Source organism: Chiloscyllium plagiosum, unplaced genomic scaffold, assembly GCF_037043375.1.
Source record: "Chiloscyllium plagiosum isolate Xiang-an unplaced genomic scaffold, Cpla_swu_hap1 HiC_scaffold_12, whole genome shotgun sequence".
NCBI classification, from domain to species: Eukaryota; Metazoa; Chordata; class Chondrichthyes; order Orectolobiformes; family Hemiscylliidae; genus Chiloscyllium; species Chiloscyllium plagiosum.
This window is the reverse complement of record NW_028270150.1, coordinates 67,908,415-67,929,195: the sequence shown is the minus strand read 5'-3', so window position 1 is coordinate 67,929,195 and position 20,781 is coordinate 67,908,415. Positions and strand designations below refer to the sequence as shown.

At 40.7% G+C, this 20,781-nt stretch overlaps 1 protein-coding gene across 5 annotated transcripts in view; it reads right to left on the bottom strand.

Moving 5' to 3' along the window:
• Positions 1-20,781, bottom strand: part of il1rapl1b (interleukin 1 receptor accessory protein-like 1b) — a 1,405,689-nt gene that overhangs the window by 832,009 nt on the left and 552,899 nt on the right. For all 5 annotated transcript variants that reach the window (XM_043700749.2, XM_087992884.1, XM_087992883.1 and 2 more), the window contains one exon: positions 9,235-9,514. In XM_043700749.2, coding sequence (XP_043556684.1) covers positions 9,235-9,514 — 280 coding nt within the window. The remainder of the gene's footprint in view (positions 1-9,234; positions 9,515-20,781) is intronic.

The following is a 20,781-nucleotide window of genomic DNA, read 5'->3' as shown; positions in this document are numbered from 1 at the left end:
TTTGCACAGGCCTACAAGCCTCAATTCCAAATCTCACAGCGAATAAGAACTACCAACTCTTCAATCACAACAAACTCATCACCCAAACAAATTGCATCATTCAATGACAGACATTTCTGTCTTGTTGGTCAAATGGGACAGACCTGGAAGCAGGAAGCAGGTCAGCTGTTAGCCCTATCTCAATGGAAGAAACAAGAAACCACACTTTTAGAGCTTGACCATGTGGCCAGCAGCTGTGCTGACACCAAAGGTGTTGGCATCTTCACGGTGAAATCAAATTCTCTCATCCTGATTCTACCTCATCAAACATTCTCTTTCAAGTTGAAACCACTTGTCAAAGTAATTATGCACATTTTGGTTTCTTCCCTTCCCCTCACTGCAACTCTACCAATGCCTTTCACCTCCCAAAAAGTAAGGAACTGCATTTGACTAGGCAGTCATTAAAACAGAATATTCTTTCTGGTCACGTGTAGTCAAACAAGTGCAGTGAACGGCTTATAATGTCTGCAGAAAGCGTGAATCAAAACCTCAAGTTCAGTTGTTACCGTCATGACTACAGGTACCAGCGCTCAAAGGTTGCGCAGGGATAACATTTCAGAGGGCTTGCAGGATCTCACAGTAATAAAGCAACACTTCCCTCCAGCACTCGATTAGGAATGCTGAGACACTGTCCTGGTGGAATTGGAGTTCCAATGCATTTGAACATGGACTGCTTCAGTATCCGAGGAGTTGTGGATGGTGCTGAACATTGTGCAATCATCAGTGAAAATCCCCACTTCTGACCTTATGATGGAGGGAAGGTTGTTGATGAAGCAGCTGAAGATCATTGGGCCGAGGACACTACCCTGAGGAACTCCTGCAGAGATATCCTGAATCTGAAATGACAGAACCTTAACAACCATAACCATCTTCCTATGTGCCAAGTATGACTCCAACCAATGGAGAGTTTGCCATGGATATTCACTGCTTTGCTAGGGCTCACTGATGTGACACTTGGTCAAAAGCAGCCTTGATCTCAAGTGTTATCACTTGCACCTCACCTCTGGAATTCAGCTCTTTTGTCCATGTTTAAACCAAGGCTGTAACAAAGTCAGGAGCTGAGTGGCCCTGGTGAAACCCAAACTGGATGTCATTGAGCAGGTCATTGCTGAGCAGGTGCTGCTTGATAGCCCTGTTGATGACATCTTCCATCACTTTACTGATGATTGAGAGTAGCCTGGTGCGGTGGTAATTGGATGGGTTGGATTTCTCCTGCTTTTTATGTATAGGTCATACCTGGACAATTTTCCACATTGTCAGGTAGATGCCCCTGCTGTAACTGTACTAGAATACTGAGCTGGAAGGTTTGTTTTCAGATATTTTGTCACTAATTAACATTATCAATGAACCACTGGTGGTATGGCTCGCTTTCTATTTCTGTGTTTAGGTTTCCTTGGGATGGGGATGTCATTTCCTATGGTGACATCATTTTCTGTGATATCATTTCCCGTTCTTTTCCTAGGGGGTTGTAAATGGGATCCAGGTCAATGTATTTGTTGATCGAGTTCCAACTGGAATGCCATGCTTCTATGAATTCTCATGTGTGTCTCTGTTTGGCTTGTCCGAGGATGGACGTGTTGTCCCAGTCAAAGTGGTGTCCTTCCTCATCATATGTAAGGATACTAGTGAGAGTGGGTCATGTCTTTTTGTGGCTGGTTGATGTTCATGTATCCTGGTGGCTAGTTTTCTGCCTGTTTGTCCAATGTAGTGTTTGTTACAGTGCTTGCACAGTATTTTGTAAATGATATTAGTTTTGCTTGTTGTCTGTATAGGGTCTTTCAAATCATTAGCTGCTGTTTTAATGTGTTGGTAGGTTTGTAGGCTACCATGATGCCAAGAGGTCTGAGTATTCTGGCAGTCATTTCTGAGATATCTTTGATGTAGGGGAGAATGGCCAGGGTTTCTGGACGTGTTTGTCTGCTCGTTTGGGTTTGTTGCTGAGAAATCGGTGGTACCCATTCGTTTTGGATACACCATATAGGTGATTTTCCTCTGCTCTGCGTAGTTCCTCTGTACTGCAGTGTATGTTGGCTTGTTGAAATAATGTTCTGACGCAGCTTCATTTGTGGGTGTTGGGATGATTGCTTCTGTAGTTCAATATTTGGTCCGTATGTGTTGTTTTCCTATAGACGCTGGTTTGAAGTTCCCCATTGGCTGATTGCTCTACTGCAACATCTAGGAAAGGCAGTTTGTTGTTGTTTTCATCTTCTTTAGTGAACTTTATGCTAGTAAGGGTATCATTGATGGTGTTGAAGGTTTCTTCTAATTTGTTTTGTTTAGTGATGACAAAGGTATCATCCGTGTAGCAGACCCAAAGTTTGGGTTGGATGGGTGGCCAAGCTGTTTGTTCGAGTCATTGCATTACTGCCTCTGCTAAAAGCCCTGATATTGGAGATCCAATGGGTGTTCTATTGGTTTGTCTGTAAGTTTTGTGGTTGAAGGTGAAGTGAGTGTAAGGCATTAGTCCACTAGATTGACGATATTGTAATTGCTGATGAAGTTGGTGGTGTTTGTTGTATGAGTATTTGGTTCTTCTAATAGTGTAGTCAGTGTTTCCTTGGCCAGGTTGATGTGAACAGGGCTGTTACGTCAAAGGAGACTATTATTTCATCCTCTTCTATCTTGGTGTCTTTGATGGTCTTCTGGAATTCTTGGGTGGAGTGGGTGGAGTGGCGTGAGCCTTCTACTAAATGTTTTAGCCTTTGGTGTAGCTCCTTGGCCAATCTGTAAATTGGTGTTCCAGGTAGTGAGACTATGGGTCTGAGGGGGGGCTCCTGGTTTAGTGAATTTTTGGTAATATGCAGAGGCATGGTATGTTGGATCCATCTGGTTTCATTATTTGGAAGTCTCATTTATTTCTCTAGATTTCTGAGGTTTTTTGAGTAGGGCTGTGATTCAGTTCTCTGGTTGTGGGGTCGGGTCTATCACCACTTGTTGGTAACTGTTGATATCTGCAAGTAGTACGTTCACTTTCTCAATGCAGTCTCTTTGATTTAAAATGACTGTCAAGCATCCTTTGTCTGCAAGTAGGATAACAACAGTATTATCTTTTTAAAGTTTTTCTCGTGTTTTCCTTTCTTGCGTGTTGAGTGTGTTTCCTTCCTTTTTCCTGCTTAATGTTCGTGCGACTGTCTGTCTGATGGTTTGCTGGGTTTCTCCTGTGAGTTGGTCGTCTTTCAGTGTTATTTCTAATGCTGCTAAAAAATCTTCCTTTTCCACATTCTGGAGGTTGTAGTGTAATCCTCTTACTCAGACATTTTTTTTTTCAGTGTTGGCCAGATAAGTTTTTTTATGCATCCTTCTGTTTTGTCTGTGTTGTTATTTTGTGTACGTTTGTCTAGTTTTTTTTCTGCAGGTCTAGTTATTTCATTTTCTGTGTTTGTTGCTGTTTAATGTCTATGGTTCTTGTACTGTTTATGTCCATTCATGGTCTGTTGCATTAGTGAATATAGAGTAAAGGCAACCTTAACACATAAATTGAAAATGGGCCATACCACCAGTGCTTCATCCAGAGGCTCACTGATGATGTTACCTAATATCATGATGAAATGTCTGAAAATGAACCTTCCAGCTCAGTGAGCAAACCTACATCCAGAACCTCAACCTGAACTACTCACGGTACTAGAACAGCTTGACTCAGGGAACAGAAAGTTCTGGAGCACAAGTCTTCAGTGCTACTGCTGGAATATTGTCAGGGCCCATAGCCTTTGCAGTATCCAGTGCCTCCAACTATTTATCTCATGTGGACTGAATCAAATTGGCTGAAGATTGGAATCGGTAATGCTGGGGACCACAGGAGGAGACTGAGATGGATCACCCACTCAGCACTTCTGGTTGAAGATTGCTGTGAGTATATCAGCCTTATTTTATGTATTGTTGTGTTGGACTTTTCCATCATTGAGGAAGGGGATATTTGTGGAGCCTCCTCTCCAGTGAGTGGTTAATTGTTCACCACCATTCACAGTGGATGTGGCAGGACTAGAGAGGTTAGATCTGATCCATTGATTATAAAATCATTTAGCTCTGACAATTACTTGCTACTTATTTTGTTTGGCATCCAAGTAGTCCTGTTTGGCAGTTTCACCATGTTGACATTTCATCTTCAGGTATGCTTGGAGCTGCTCCTGGCATACCCTCCTGCACTCTCCATTGAACAGGGATGATCCCCTGGCTTGATGGTAATGGATGGATTGGGGGTGGGGGAATACATTGGGCTGTGAGGTTGCAGATTATGATGGAGTATAATTCTGCTGCTGTTGATAGCCCTCTGTGCCTCATATATGCCTAGTCTTGAGTTTCTGTTTGAAGTCTGTCCCATTTAGAATGGTAGTAGTGCCATACAAAACGATGGAAGGCAAAGTGACAGCAGAACTTTATCTCCATGAGGATTGTGCAGTGGTTGCTCTTACCGATATTGTCATGGACACTTGCATCTGCAGCTGACAGATTGATAAGGATGTCAAGAATCTTTTTCTGTCTTGTTGTTTCCCTCCCTACTTTCTGCAGACCCAGTCGAGCTGCTATGTCCTTTAGGGCCTAACCAATTCAATCAGTAGTGCTGCTGCTGAGCCACTTTTGCTGTTGGACATTGAAATCCCCCACCCAGAGTACATTTTGCACCTGTGCCACTCTCAGTGCTTCTTCCAAGTGTTTTCAATGTAGAGAAACACTGATTCATCAGCTGAGGGAGAACAGTACATGGTAATCAGCAGGAGTTTTTCTTGTCCATGTTTAAACTGATGCTGTGAGACTTCATGGGATACAGAGTCAATGTTGAGGACTCCCAGAGCAACTCTCTCCTGACTGTATACCTCCTCTGTTAGGTCCATCCTGACAAATGACAGGACATATCCAGGGATGATGGTGGTGGCGTCTGGGATAATGTCTGTAAATTATGATTCCATGAGTCAGTTTGTTGCTTCACCAGTCTGTGAGACAGGTGTCCCAAATTTGTCACTAGCTCCCTTATGTTAGCAAGGAGACTTTGCAAGGTCGACGGGGCTGTTTCTGCCATTATCTTTTCCAGTGCCCAGGTTGATGCCACATGATCCGTCTGGTTACATTTCTTTGTTGAGACGTCATTACAATTGATACTACTGAATGGCTTGCTTGGCCATTTTAGTGGTTAGTTCAGTGTCAACCATATTGCTGAGAGTCTGGAGTCACACTTAGGCCAGGCGATAATAGAAGATTTCCTTTCCTGAAGGTTTTCCCTGCAATTGGCAATGGTTTCATGATCATCAGTGAATTGTTTCATTCCAGTTATTTAATTTCAAATATTTTTTGTTGAATTCAAATTCCACTATCTGTCACTATTTGAATCCTGAATTCCTGGTTAGCTATGATGGGAAAGGAAGATGTGTAAATATTGTTGACTGAAAAGTTGGGAATTGGTTTACAGATGTCGCAGTCAGGTGAGTCAACCACAAATAAAGAATGTTGACTTCCTCCTACTTAGCTTCTCCTCAGGGACTCAATGTCCAGCAGGAGCTCAGAGCTGTTTCCCAGGACAGAGAGGTATCCAATGGGCAACAGACCATGACAGTTTGTGATATAAGCAGCCAAGGCAACTTCAATTAAATACTTGAATGGTCTGCTCGAATATATTTTCTGTTTAGCTTTCATTAGATGCATGTTGCTAACATGAGGGTTGCACACTCAGGAATATCTTGAGCAATATTGTCAAAGGGTAACACAAATGCAATGACATGGCAGCCTGACACAGAATAAAGGCACTGTGACTAATGCCAGGTAAGGAGCTTTATGGTGCACATCAGCTGCATGTTACATTTCAGAATTGGCATGTGTTGCCCACAAGAAAATGTGCAGGTTGTCAATAGCAACCTGCATTACATTGGAACCTGCATCTTCCTCATCAAGTATGGCACTCATACTGGAAAGGGTGAGTGAAATGTTGTGGGAGATGCTGCAAAAATGAAGGAGATCATTACATCAAGGTTCAAGTCAAAAGTACATACCATAGAGATGGGGAATATCATCCTCCCCATGTTCTGAAATGACAGTTGCTGTCACAGCAGGTAACAGATCTTACTGAAGAGATCCTAAACTGAAGCACAGTTTTCTGACATACTGATTCAATAGCAGAATTGTTTATGAAAATCCTGAGCATGTATGGCCTCCTTTAGCAGGACAATCATGAATAGTTCATTCTCCTTTTTGTCATCTCTGTTCAGTCTCCTTTTTCTGCTTTATACCAAAAAGAGCACAGAATACTGCATCCCTTATCTGAAAGTAGGGGATTTGTCCAGATTCCTTCAAGTCAGAGCAAAATTGAACATTGACCAGAAATGGAATTGGGCCAGGCATATAAGCACTGTGGCTACAAGATAGGTCAGAGACTAGGAATCTTGAAATGAGTAACTCACCTTTTGATTCTACAGAGCCTGTCCACAAGGCACAAGTCAGAGGTGTGATGGTATACTCCTCACTTGCCCGGATGGGTACAGTTCCAACAACACTCAAGAAGCTTGACACCATCCAAGATAAAGCAGCCTGCTTGATTGACACCCCATCGACAAGCATCCACTCCCAACACTCAGTGGCAGCAGAATGTACCATCGACAAAATGCACTGCAGACATTCCCCAGTGATCCTTAGTTGGGATTTTCCAAACCCAAAATAGCTTACATCTAGAAGAGCAAGGTGTGCAGAAACTTGGGACACAACCAACTGCAATTTGCCCTCTAAACCACACACCATGCTGACTTGGAAATATATCACTTTTCATTGACTTCTGTTGGGTAAGCTTCACACATCAGGATGGAGAGATCACATCCAGAGTGAGATATAGGCTGAGTTTTGAAGCAATATAATAATACAACTGGTAACCATTATTTTCTTACTTTGTTTGAAAAGATTACATTCAGCAGCTTTGGTAAAGGTTAGTAAGTTAGCTGACTCTGCTGATGAAAGGACATTTATCAGTCAATCACCTGAAGTCTTAACTGAGGCCTGGAATGTCATCTAGAATGTGCTCACTAATGGCATTGTGTGTCACACGGCTGAAGTAGTTCAAGGCAGCAGCTAACCATCACTTTTTTAAGGGCAACTAGGGATGATCAGTAATTAGCAGCCCAGCAGGGTATGTCTGCCAGATCCCATGAACAAATAAAAACAACCTCCAGCTTCAGCTGCACCGCCAAGATTTCTAGAAACAACCAATCATTTCCATCATAACCTGGTGTTGTGTGATTTTTAACCTTGTACACCCCAGTCCAACACCGGCATCTCCAAATCATTTCCACAGTAGCAACAAGAAACATTAGAAATCTAGCAGCAACTACTTGATAAGTAATTGATGCTTTTTTTAAAAATAGTGCTGGTGAGGTTACAGTAGGGTTCTTCTTGCTGCTGAATATGTATTCATCTAAGTGTGTTGAAGTAATAGCATTAACTCAAGCAGTGAGCTCCAAAATGTTGGCAACAAATCAGTGATACATGCTGATTTAAGCTACAATTCCCTACTTTGCATCCTGCTGGATGACATTCCTTGCATAAGCTGATGTTCTCACCGAAGCCACTTCTGGTATGGCTCACATCAGGCAGGTTCATGCAGAGTATGAATGTCATCTTGCAAAAATGTCAGAAAGAAGTTTGGGATTAAAGGAAACTAAATTTTGTGGCCAATAAATACGTTTCCTTAGAAAGATACTTGAACATTTTTTCAAAGCCAGCCCATTTTATAATTACATTTACTTCATAATTTTACCTTATTTGAATGTTATTCTGTGGATAGGTTGACAATATCACATTTTTTTAAAAAATCAACACTTCCATTTTGCTTGTGGTAATGAAGAATATCAGTCCTATTTTTGGTAACCTGATTTTTCATCTGCGAACAATGATAATATTATACTACCATTGGGCAATCAATTTTTGTCTTGTCAACCTGCTGTCCATCATGCTATCAAAGGCTGATAGACCTTTCAGGGATAGATAAACATGTTTACTAATTGATTTTTCACCTGTGCTTGCCTTGCCATGATAGAAATAGTTTAATGTCAATTACTTGTCTTAGTCCAGTAAAATAACTTTATAGTACCAGTCCATCGGAAAGTAATATCAACAGGATATTTTTCAGCCACACACTCATGTAGTATATTGAAAGGCCTACGTGTCAGACAATATTTATTGTTAATTGTATGGTAGCAATGATATTGCCCAACAGGCCATCCATTCACTATTAACAAATGACCACCACAAAACAGAGTAATTGCTCAATGAATATTTGAGCTTTGAATTTCATTGCTATGGTAACAAGTTATAAATATAAAAAATGAACTATCATAGACTGTCAGACGAAAAATTAACTGAGGTAAAATTGCTGCCGTGTAGTTTGGAATAACCATTCCTTTGACAGGCAATTTAACTGACTTATTTTTCGTCATATGCATACAATGCTTCTTGCCCATGAAATACTCAAGTGACATTTCATGAAGTGAGCTACAGCCAGAGGTATTTTCTAATAAATAAAGATTATCAAAATTCGAAAAGACATTTGTTAGAATGTTATTGGACTGTAAAACAATTAATGCTATAATTAGTTCACATTTCAATTCTTTTTATGCACTGTTCAGATGATAAAAAATAACTAGGTGGAATTTCACTTTGTATCATTTAGCAATTGACACTTTTCTTTAGAAGCCTGCAGGACGCAAGCACCTTATCTGCTCCTAATATATTCTATACTTTCAAGTTGGTTCTGACATCTTATTTTGGGAGATTAATATGTTCAGAACACTAAGACAAAGGAAAACAATAGACTCATTTCCAGCACAGATGCCATTCAGCAATTTAATTCCCTGCTAGCCACTCCCACTATTACAGACTACCACTATAGACCTGCAAGATTTTTTTTTCACATGTCCATCCAATTTCCTTTCCATATCATTGATTATCACCAGCCACAAACATCCAGAAAGTAAACCAATTCATTTGAACTTAGACCTCTGCAAAGTCTTCAGTCTTAATTCAGGGTATTAAACCACCAGGCCACACAACTACTTAAACTCCACTGCTTGCCATGGTAGAATGTGAACTCATGTCACTATTCATCTGACTTTCTGGGTTACCAGTAATATTATCATATGCAGTTGTCCTCTTAAATACCAAATTCTTAATTGCTGCAACATGATCTTGATTGCTTAGAATTAATGCAGTGAAGAATTATCTTACCTCAATACACAAGAAAATAGTCCACCATCTTGCAATTCTGTGGGACGAAACCAAATGGAGTCTTCTTCCTTGCTCATTCTAATTCCATCAAATGGTATTGGTTCTTCAAAGTCCCCATGACCACTACTTTTATACCACATCAAGCTAAGTCCTGAACTTTGAGCTATGGTGTAGTTGGCCCTGATGTATCCATAAAATAATGCACATTTCACTCGCACTGGTTCCCCCAGAAGAACTTGATATTTCTTGTAGTCCACAGACCAATCTGTACATCCATCAGCTGAAATAAATAATAGAAAATAGATCAAAATGTTTGTAACAATGAACATTATTCATTTCAATGTTAAGATGCATATAACTCTTGTACATTTTTGCCAGGTAGATAAAAATAAGCATTAAGTCTGCCTGTAACTTAATGCATTGGTAAAACAAAGCGACGTTGAGATAATGAGTGGCCCTGCTGTTACAAATCACAGCCCACATTTTAGTCAAAGCATCAAAGACTCAATGAACTCTTCTTCATCCACTTAGAGCAGAATAGACTCTACAAACTTAGACCTCTTTAGGGCAGCATGGTGGCTCAGTGTTAAGCACTGCTGCCATACCGTGCCAGGGAACCCGGGTTCAATTCCCTACCTCAAGTTTCTGTGTGGAGTTTGCACATTCTCCCTGTGTCTGCATGGGTTTCCTCCCACAATCCAAAGATATGCAGGTTAGGTGAATTGGCCATGATAAATTGCCCATAGTGTGGGGTGCGTTGGTCAGGAGTAAATATAGGATAGGGGAATGGGTCTGGGTGGGTTACTCTTTGGAGGGTTGGTGTGGACTTGTTGGGCTGAAGGGCCTGTTTCCATAATGTAGAGAACCTAATCTAACCAAACAGAAAAGCACGAAGAACATAAATTTGGCAATGTTTACAGATACAGTCTTGGGATGAGCTACTGGCAAGGCTAGTAATCCTTATTGTCCTACATTAACAGTTGCTGGGCCACATTAGAAGGCAGCTAACAGTGAAACGTATTGTCTATGACTGGAGTCACATCTCAGCTAAAACTGGTAAGGATGTTAGGCTTTCATCTCGAAAGATTAGGATGGAATCTGTTGAGTTTTAAATAGCTTCTAACAAATAATGTTTCCAGAGAATAATGAATTAAAATATTTCTTGAGAACAGAGAAAATATATGCACCATGGAAGGTATTTTGCTTAGAATCTAATTATGAGTTTTGGATTTTATAATTTATACATATTTTGCAAACTGTCCAATTTAAAGCTGTATTGTCATCTGCTCAATATCAAAAAGCATTCAGTGAGAAAATAGGACCCCCTGCACAGAATGATTCATACTATAGATGGAGTCCTTGTCTAATTATTTTCCAGTATTTTCCATATTCTTCATTTGGACCCAATATCCATGGAAGGACAGATCTTGGAGAGTTCTAAGAGAAGGTTTACAAGAATAATCTTGGGGATGAAGGGCTCGTCAAATGAAAAGCAGTTGAGGACTCTGGGTCTGTACTTGATGGAGTTTAAAAGGATAGAAGGATCTCATTAAATAGAATACTATTTAATAGTGCATAGAATACTAAGACGTCTGAATAGAGTTGACATGGAGAAGATGTCTCCACTTGTCTGAGAGACTAGGAGTCAGGACACAGCCTCAGGTCGAAGGGATGATTCTTTAGAACTGAGATGAGGAGAAATATGTTCAGCCAAAGCTTTATTGTTTGTCAAATTCAGTGACACAGAACTCACTGAGTACATTTAGGACAGATATATATAGGTTCTTGATTTATAAGGGGATCAAAAGTTACATAGAGAAGACAAGAGAATGGGGTTGAGAAACATGATCGAATGGTGAGGCAGACTCAATGAGCTAAATAGCCTGATTGTGCTCCTGTATCTTATGGTCTTATGTTCTTGTACATGAACTAGATGAATATACAAATAATTATTCAGCTAGAAATATTGAAAATTATGTGTGCATCTTTGCAAGGCAGCTGAGGCACAGAAGGGATAAGGAACAGTTGAATTCGTCAAATAGTTTGACAATAACTGGGACTCTGTGCTGATCAAAACTCTCTATAGGTCTTGGTTGGATAAAGTAAGCAGTACTTGCTGCTGTTGCTATGGTGTTCTTGTTGCAGATATTTCCTGACATTTTTAGCTGCACATCATTAATAGCCATTCATGAGCAGAATGTGATGCTGGAAAGTTTATTCTAGCTGTGTGTCATGTACAGGCAATTAATAACAAGGACATTAAAATATTATTCCTAGGGATGTTTTATATATATAGGTGTGTAAAAATTAATGCAAACGATAATGATGCAGTTCCCTGAACACTTCATCATTATGTCAAATCACCATAGAAACTGTACTACCTGTAAAGTGAATAGAAATATGAGCATTTTCCTAGAACCACTTCCTAAAAAAGATTATAAAAACCTTGCTTTTGATAACTTGTTGCAACACATATTATGCAATCATGGAAAAGAATGAATTTAATTCAGTTAATAAAATGTGGGAACAAAACTTCACCTCAGAATGGTGACCAGGGAACCAATGTTGATGGTCCTAAAAGCCATTTGTTTCACATCTACGTAGAAACTGAACGAGGTCAGCCAGGTGGATGTCATAGATTGGAGTTCCCTGATTGGACCAGGTTAACAGCCCCAAGCAGGGAACATTGACTAACATAAACAGGAGTGTCAGGGATTCTGCTCACTCCAGGAGAGAGCTCTGTGCTTGCTGGGTCAGTATCATGTACTATGCACATTTAAATAAAGGATGATGGGATACCAGTCTCTGTGGAGTTATTTCAAGGTGTCCTTTCAGGAAGGAAATCTGTTGTCTTTCCTAGTCTGGCCTACGTGTGACTCCAAATCACAACAGGAGAAAGTGAGGTCTGCAGATGCTGGAGATCAGAGCTGGAAATGTGTTGCTGGAAAAGCGCAGCAGGTCAGGCAGCATCCAGGGAACAGGAGAATCGATGTTTCGGGCATAAGCCTGAAGAAGGGCTTATGCCCGAAACGTCGATTCTCCTGTTCCCTGGATGCTGCCTGACCTGCTGCGCTTTTCCAGCAACACATTTCCAGCTCCAAATCACAACAGTATGGTTGACTTTCAATTGGCCCTAAAATAGTCCAGTAAAGCACAATTCAAGGGCAATTAGGGACAGATAACAAATGCTGTCCTGCCGCAATGCCCACATCTATTCAAAGGATAAACCAATTAGTAATTTTGCTGGATGACAGGCTCATGAATAAACTATTAGAGAAATTAAATGGAGCCACAGCATTGTTACAAACATAATCATGAAAGAAATTGGGCTTAGCCCATGTAAATTCTAAAATATCACCTCAGTCCTTTGTCATTACTCGTTTAATAAGTTTTACTATGCTAACACATTTTCTGAAGGGTCTGACTGTTGTAGACAGAATAGCAAATCGAATGAAAGTGGTATGGGCTGGAGTCAGGGGAAGTCTGATTCTTCGATATAATGTGAGTAATGATGAGTCATTGTGTTTACCCAGCTTTTTGTTAACATGTAGAAGGCAAAATGTTATCGACTCTCCCTCTGGAAGTGCTCATCATTGCAGAGGAGAAGTAGGTCCACAGCTATAACAGGCTATAGGTCAGCTCTGCTGAAAGCAAAACCAGTCAAGGCAGCCACTGAGGGTAACAACTTTGAGAGCAGGGTTCATGGTCTGAAATTATTGAAACCAATACAGAACCTAAAAGACTATAAAGTGCCAATGTTGAAAATGGTGTGCTGTTCTTTCACCTACATTGGGTTTCCCTGGTATAGTGCAGCAGATTAAGAACATAAATGTAAGCGTGAGATAGAGAGAGAAATTGCAAGCAACTGGAAAGCCAAGATTATGCCTACACACTGGAGCTTTGATTGCCTGCCACTACTTCTTCTGGTGAAGTAGTACATACTCTGGAGGTTATTCAGCTATTGGAAGAGAACAGATTATTCCCATCCAGTTCAAATCTGACAGCCACACAGGCATATTCTCAGTGGACTCTGATAATTAAGATAAATCCCTTATGACTATCTGTTCATCTATCCAGGTGCACATCAATGGTGGCAACCCTGCCCTCACAGAGATCAGCTAATTCAACGAGCAAATAATGGGATCTTCTGAGTGTATACAGCTCAGTATCTCACTTCCTTGACCAGCTGGAACATGACAGAACTCAGTGATTCATGAAATGAGAATCAATGTTTACCCCGCTAATTGGTACATTACCGGTATGTCAGTAAAAATCCAATTCAGAATGGCAAAACAAGTAGGTTTTTTTCTGAGGTAATATATGCAGAGAATCTTCCTTTACCATTAATAAATCACAACCAGAAAGATATCACTGTAGAGAAAGCCATCTCATTTTCTATTTGTACATGTGTGTATAGGCCTGTGTGTGATATTTTCTGAATGTTGATCTTCCGTCCAATTTTGTTATTAACATTACAAGGTATACTTCAAATAGAACTGACTGTGACCAACCCTTCCATTGCTGCCAATGAGGTATAGCATAGATGAAGTTCTTTTAAAATGTTTACAGAGATAGAAGTCACGTAGAAAGCACAATGCCCCATAAAGTAGACAGGTTAGTTTAGGAACATTAATGGTCTTTTTCTGCTGACTACTGTGTCAAAAATATAATAAATGTCGAAAAATTGCTTTAAGGTAAGTTTAATAAATTTAAGGTAGAAGTTGGTTCAGATTCATGTTTTGGCACAAGACTCAAAAGAAAATGGGGATCGGGCCTAATGGTAATATTTGCAGAGAGCTGCAACCACATATGGAGCTTTCAGAATCATTTAAGAGCTCCAGTTTGGGTTGGTTGCCATGTCTACAATGTGTTTTGGGTCAGTCCATTGGAGTTGGTGGGTAATGGAAGTGAGAGAGTAACAGAGAAGCTTGTGTGTTCCTTCTGATTTCACATGAAAGCAAATTTCAAACACAGGGTTTTTCACCCCATTGACTTCTAGCAATCCCTTTAATCACTCAAATAAAAGCAAATTACCCTGGATGCTAGAGATATGAAATTAGTGTTGAAAAACACTCAACGAGTATGGAATATAAATTAATGATCTTCCATAGAAAATTAAGGTTTCAAGTTCAATATTATTATTATATTCCTTTAAATCAATTTACACGATGTTGCCATCACTGGCTCGACCAGTATTCATTACCCATCCCTGATTGCCCAGACGACAGTTGAGAGTCAACCATGTTGGTGTGGGTTTGAGGTCACATGTAGGCCAAACCAGGTAAGGATGGCAATTTCCTTCCCTAATATACATTCATGAACCAGATGGGTTTCTTTCCTGACAATTGATAGTGGTTTCACAGTCATCATTAGATTCTTCATTCCAGACTTACATTGAATTCAAATTCTACCATCTGCCCTGGTGTGATTCAAATCCAGATCCCCAAGACATTATCTGGGTTTCCAGATTACTAGCTTAGCAATTATACCACTAGGCCATCGCTCCCCAGGCATGGGTCTTCTTTAGAACTGAAGGGGTGCAAACAAATTGGAAGATGGTATTTATGCTCTGAAGTTGTCAAACTCAATGTTCAGTCCTAAAGGCTGTAAAGTGCTGTTCCTCCAGCTTGCATTTGGCTTTGATGGAACATTACAGCAGGTCTTAGGCCATCAGGTTTATTCTTATTCTCCTGTGAAGCATGGCCATGGTTGGCTGGGCCAGCATTTATTGCCTGACCCTGGTTGTTCTTGGAAGGTGGTGCTGAGCTGCCCTCTTGACCGTTGGAGTTCATGTGCTGGAGGCAAATCCGCAATGCCGTTAGGGAGAGAATTCCAGGACTTTGACCAAGCAACACTGAGGTAACAGCAATATATTTCAAAGTCAGGATGGTGAGTGGTTTGGAAGGGAATTTGCAGTTGGTATGTTGCCATGTATGAAAGTTGAACTTCACGACATTGATACTTCACAAGGTAGAATTCCACTGGAATTAGCCTTGGTTTGGTGTCTAAAATTCTCAAACTCTAAAGGTCTGGAACTCTGAGACCTGCAACCTATCTGCTCAATTCTAAGAAATCATGGAGTCAGCTAATTGTAATGTTGCTGTGTGGTAGAATCTGCAAATCCTTCTGATTGCACCTGGGTGTTTGACCATTGTTTTGTTGGGGGTGGTGGGGAATGGACAGAACAGATGTTTACACATACACAACTGCTGAGCCTGAAGCTGGTTTGAACTTCAGGTAGAGCTGGTAGGCAGAAATTATGTCAATAAGAACAAGTAAACAAGGAACTACAGACCTTTCAGATACTGTTATCAATTTGACAAACATGAAACAGAAGGGATGCAACTTTGAGAGTAAATGGAAAGCTACCTGTTGTCAGACAATTTGGGTTATGTGCATGGAGCAGATAACGGCAGCCATTCCCAAGTCACTCCATCTCACTTACATCACTTGTGCACTAAGAAATGTAATGATCTCACAAAGATGGAAATGGTTAAGTATGCTGGCTGCAAGCTATCATTTATCTTTAACATTTTCAGACTGTTAGTGTTCAGCCTAATAGTGCATTAAAAATTCTTCAAAGTATAACCTACTAAACTGAATGAACTTTACGGATTCTTTCACATGGGACAATAACTGAAGAATATGGTTATATCCCCTTAAGAACCATAGAGCCATAGAATCATAGAGATGTACAGCATGGAAACAGACCCTTCGTTCCAACCCGTCCATGCCGACCAGATATCCCAACCCAAACTAGTCCCACCTGCCAGCACACGGCCCATATCCCTCCAAACCTATCCTATTCATATATCCATCCAAACACCTCTTAAATGTTGCAATTGTACCAGCCTCCACCAAATCCTCTGGCAGCTCATTCCATACACGTACCACCCTTTGCGTGAAAAGGTTGCACTTAGGTCTCTTTTATATCTTTCCCCCTCACCCTAAACCTAAGCCCTCTAATTCTGGACTCCCCGACCCCAGGGAAAAGACTTTGTCTATTTATCCTATCCATGCCCCTCATAATTTTGTAAATCTCTATAAGGTCACCCCTCTGTCTCAGACGCTCCAGGGAAAACAGCCCCAGCTTGTTCAGCCTCTCCCTGTAGCTCAGATCCTCCAACCCTGGCAACATCCTTGTAAATCTTTTCTGAACCCTTTCAAGTTTCACAACATCTTTCAGATAGGAAGGAGACCATTGGCAAGGTAATTCCATAAAAGTCCTATGAATTCCATGAAAGCTATTTAATTAGAGATCCGAAAAGTAAGAATCCCTATGTTCTCATGTGGAGTCAGCTGTGCAAGAATTGGGTGAACAACGAGCTGCCAAGAGAAGAAACAGAACCAGTTGCCTGATTGCTTAAAAGATCCAATGAGTTTTCCCATCTTCATAGGGCTTGAACTGAGAGAGACTATAACAGATGGAGAGTCTCAGACACTCCAAACTATTGGGGAGCAGGTCATACCTACAAGAAACCTCTTGGAAATGCAATAGATGCCAAAGGTTATCCACATCTTTACATGGAAAAATTCTGAGTAACCATAGGCCCTGATGATTCATTTGGCTCCCAAACTTCACTTTGAATTTTCCGCAAATATTTCAGCTGCCCAGAATTGGGAATTATAGTTACACAGTGATGTTAAATGTTTTGTGGGCTTAGCAAAACTTATTACTTTTATATGTTGCGGCTTTATTCATACCACGCATCAAAAGCTCTGGTTTCAGTATGATCATTTTACAACTGTAGCTTTGATCGAGAGTTAATCCAAACATGGCCATTCATATTATGCACCTATTTCTCTGAACTTAGCCCAATGCATATTCAGACAGCAACATCCAAAATGCTTGGATGAGAATTTTTTTTAAAAAAGTTTACAGTTTAACTAACCAATCTTATAAATATCAGCATGGAGCATATAACAGGACAATGTATGCTGATGTGGAAACCTGAAATATATAATCAGGAGAGCTTGAATATAGACAGCAGGTCACAAAACATCTGTGGATGCAGAAACAGAATTAAAAATCACACAACACCAGGTTATAGTCCAATAGGTTTATTTGGAATTACAAGCTTTCGGAGTGTTGCTCCTTCATCAGGTAACTAGTGGAGTAGTGTCATTGGACTCAGAACTTCTAGAAAAAGAAATAGTATCATACACAGATGTAATATTTTGAACAAACCCAGATTGCTGTTAAGTTTTTCATCTTTTAGAATGGGCTGCAGGTTTCGATTCATTAATATGTAAATCCCAGAACTTCTTTCAAGTCACATTCCTGAGATAACTTAAGGTTTTTTTAAAAAAGTGACATTTCAGCTCGTGATGTATTAAAGGTGTGAGGTTGGAGTCTGTATGTATTCCAATCTTGAGTCAGACTGGTTCTACTTCCAAGTAGGAAATTATAAAATGTCACATTGATTATAAAATAAATTGACTGTCTATAGATTGTATGTTTTTTGAACAAAATAGAAGGTATCTGAAAATACAATTCTGCAAATGCAAATTCACCCCATAGACTTATGCGTGTGTGTGTGTGTACCTGTGTGTGCGCATGCGTGTGTGTGATAGGGAGTTTCTCTGTATACTTGCTCAAGTAACTGGCCAATCAATGCCATCCTGTGTATGCTTACATTGACTTGATAGGATTAACATCTAGTGGTTCCTCAGTAGAGTGGTAGTATCCATACCTTTGAGCCAAAAGGCCTGGGTTAAAGCCTTCTTTGCTCCAGTGGTGTCCCGTAACATATCTGAACAGGTTGTTTTTTAAAAAATCATCTGGATGGCGTGTGAAGTGCAGTGATAGTGTCCCCACCTCTAGGTCCAGGTTCAAGTCCCACCTGCTTCAGATGTGTGTCACAACTATTTCCTGAACCGGTTTATTAAAAAATATCTACAAGTGGGACCCACTTAGAGGAAGCACTGACAATACTGAACCAGAGAGAGGTCCTACACAGAAAAGAAAAATTTCAACATCACACTTCATGGATAAAAATCAGAAATGTATTCTGGAAGATATTTGTATGGTATGTATATGCCCAGTAATTCCATAATGGCTTCCTTGTGCTGTTCTGTATAGTCATTGCCAATCTCACCACCCCAACTGTCATTGAAAGCTACAGCCAAGAGCTTCTGGTTGACATGTTCGCATCTGATCCTTGATTGTCTATTTTATTCAAGATCAGCATGCTACCTGAATGACTGCCTCCAGTCCACAATTTGCACAAGTTCTGACCAAGGGTTATTGACCCCTATCACTTTCTGCACTGATGCAGTTAGACTTGCTGAGCAATTCCAATCCTTCATGCTTTCATTGAAGCAATAACAATTCCATTTAAAACCCTCCAAAAAGCATCCAGACATTTTTTTTGTGCCTCTCATTCCTCTTCAGCTAAGAAGACCAGCAGCAGCTGCCAGAGATTTGTTTGGTACATGAGACATGAATTAAAAAAAAAATTCATGTCTGGAAATAAATATAAGATACCTGCTATGATAAATGTCAAAGCAAAAATAGATCATTTTAGAAAAAAAAATTACAGAAAGATCATAAAATGTGCCAAGTAGCAGAATAAACGAATCAAACCTCATTTGTTTTCTATTTGAGAAGCTTAGTCAGAGACAGACCAAGCTCTTAGCACTCTTTGCAAGTGAAAGGTCAGAACTGAGGTCAAGTGAAGGAGTTAAGTCTTACTTTATGTTCAGCTCTGGTGGGGCACGTTTCAAGTGGCATCTGTGGAATTATACAACTGTGATTTGTTTTCAGGCTGTGTTCCACCTCCACCCAGCCAAATATGTAGATACAGTTTGAGGAGGAAAAATGCAGAGAATGGGGTAGTTGTGTGTGCCTGCACTGAACAGCTTCCATTTTAGCATATGTGATTGGGAGCAAGATTCTGACATGGACAGAAAAAAAAAGTTATTTTCTCAGTGGCAGGCAATAACAAGTAAGGGTCAGCACTTGGAACCTTGCTATTCTCAGAATGTGCTAATGATTTGGAGGTAGGAACTATATGTAATATCTCCATATTTGCAGACAACTAATAACTCCTGACTAACCATCCTGGCGTACTTCATAATGATACTCACTGAAGGATACAGAGAATGTTAGGCACCTTCTTCATTGTACAGGAAATTGTGATGTTAAGTTTTGCAATCAGTTTTTATTTCATGTTCTTGTATATGTCCACTTTGGTGTTCACCATTTTGTGGGATATTGAGAAAGATGCAAGCTCTGCAGACATCCCATTATATGCAGTGCTGAGGGAATTGTTTGAGATTGTGCACAGACACGACTTTCTTTTTAAACAAATGTTCCTATGAAGTGGGCATCATTGCCTAGGCCAGTATCTATTGCCCATCCTTGATTAGCTTTGAAAAGGTGAATGGCGAGCTGCTTCCTTAGTTCTGGGAGTGTAAGGGCACTCAGTGCCGTGTCAAAGGCAGTTCCAAGGTGTTGACACAGTGACAGTGAAGGAACAGCAAAATAAACTCGTCAGGATGGAGTGTGGCTTTGAATCTGAATGATTTATTGTCATGTGCATTTTATAGTGAATAATACAATAACGTAGAGTGAGAAACGTTAACTGTCTCCACAATCTGGCAGCATTTTGAATACTTTCAAAATGTAAAGAGTAAAAAGATATAACTGCAAGAGCATCTATCTATCTTCATTTTAACACTTCCGCCACGAGTCCTGAGCTCAACAGCAACACAACACCTACTCCATCGTGTCACTGCTGTCTGTGTTGGACCCAACATCATAGGTGTCGCCATCTCTTTGCTGCTGGGCCTATCTCATCAACACCACCAAGTTCCATGCTGAACCCACATTCGCCCTGCAACCAGGAGTCTCCAGCTCCGCTGCCTCTGCCACCTCACCGATAACCAGAATTCCCCACTCTGGCCCACCATGACTGCAACCAGTGCCCTGGCTCCGCTGCTGCTCCAGATATACCACACTGCCACTATTGCTGCAGCTGCTGTCCCGCAAATAGTAGGAGGTGCCACCTGGGCCTACTGCAACCAGAAGTCCCTGGCTCCACTGCCAGGTCAGGCCACTGCTGCGACAAGAACTCTGCAGTAGCCGCCATCCTCTGAGATGTTGCCTTGCTGGTGCCACGATCTTGAAGAGTCCACTGCCACCACCACCTCTGATTGTTACAGGCTTGGAAGGGAACTTGCAATGGTACTGTACTTATGCCTTTGTTCTGATAAGTGGCTAAGTGGTCAAGTTTGTGGGTTTGGAAGGTGCTGTCAGAGGACTCTCAGTTTGTGCATGGGACACCTTGCTGTTACTGTGCATTCATGGTGAATGGAAAGAGATGAGAGGGAGGGGAGAAGAGAGACTATCAATGATTGGTCTCCATTTCCACAGGCAAGCATGTCCCAGTGTTTGGAACAATGATCATCTATTTACCTCGATTTTGGTTGAATAAGAGGCAGTCCTTTATATGTCTGGAAAACCTCTCTCTCTCTCTCTCTCTTTCTCTCCCCCTTCAGTCTCAATCCAATGTCATAATGCTGAAATTTTAGCTTCACCCTCCC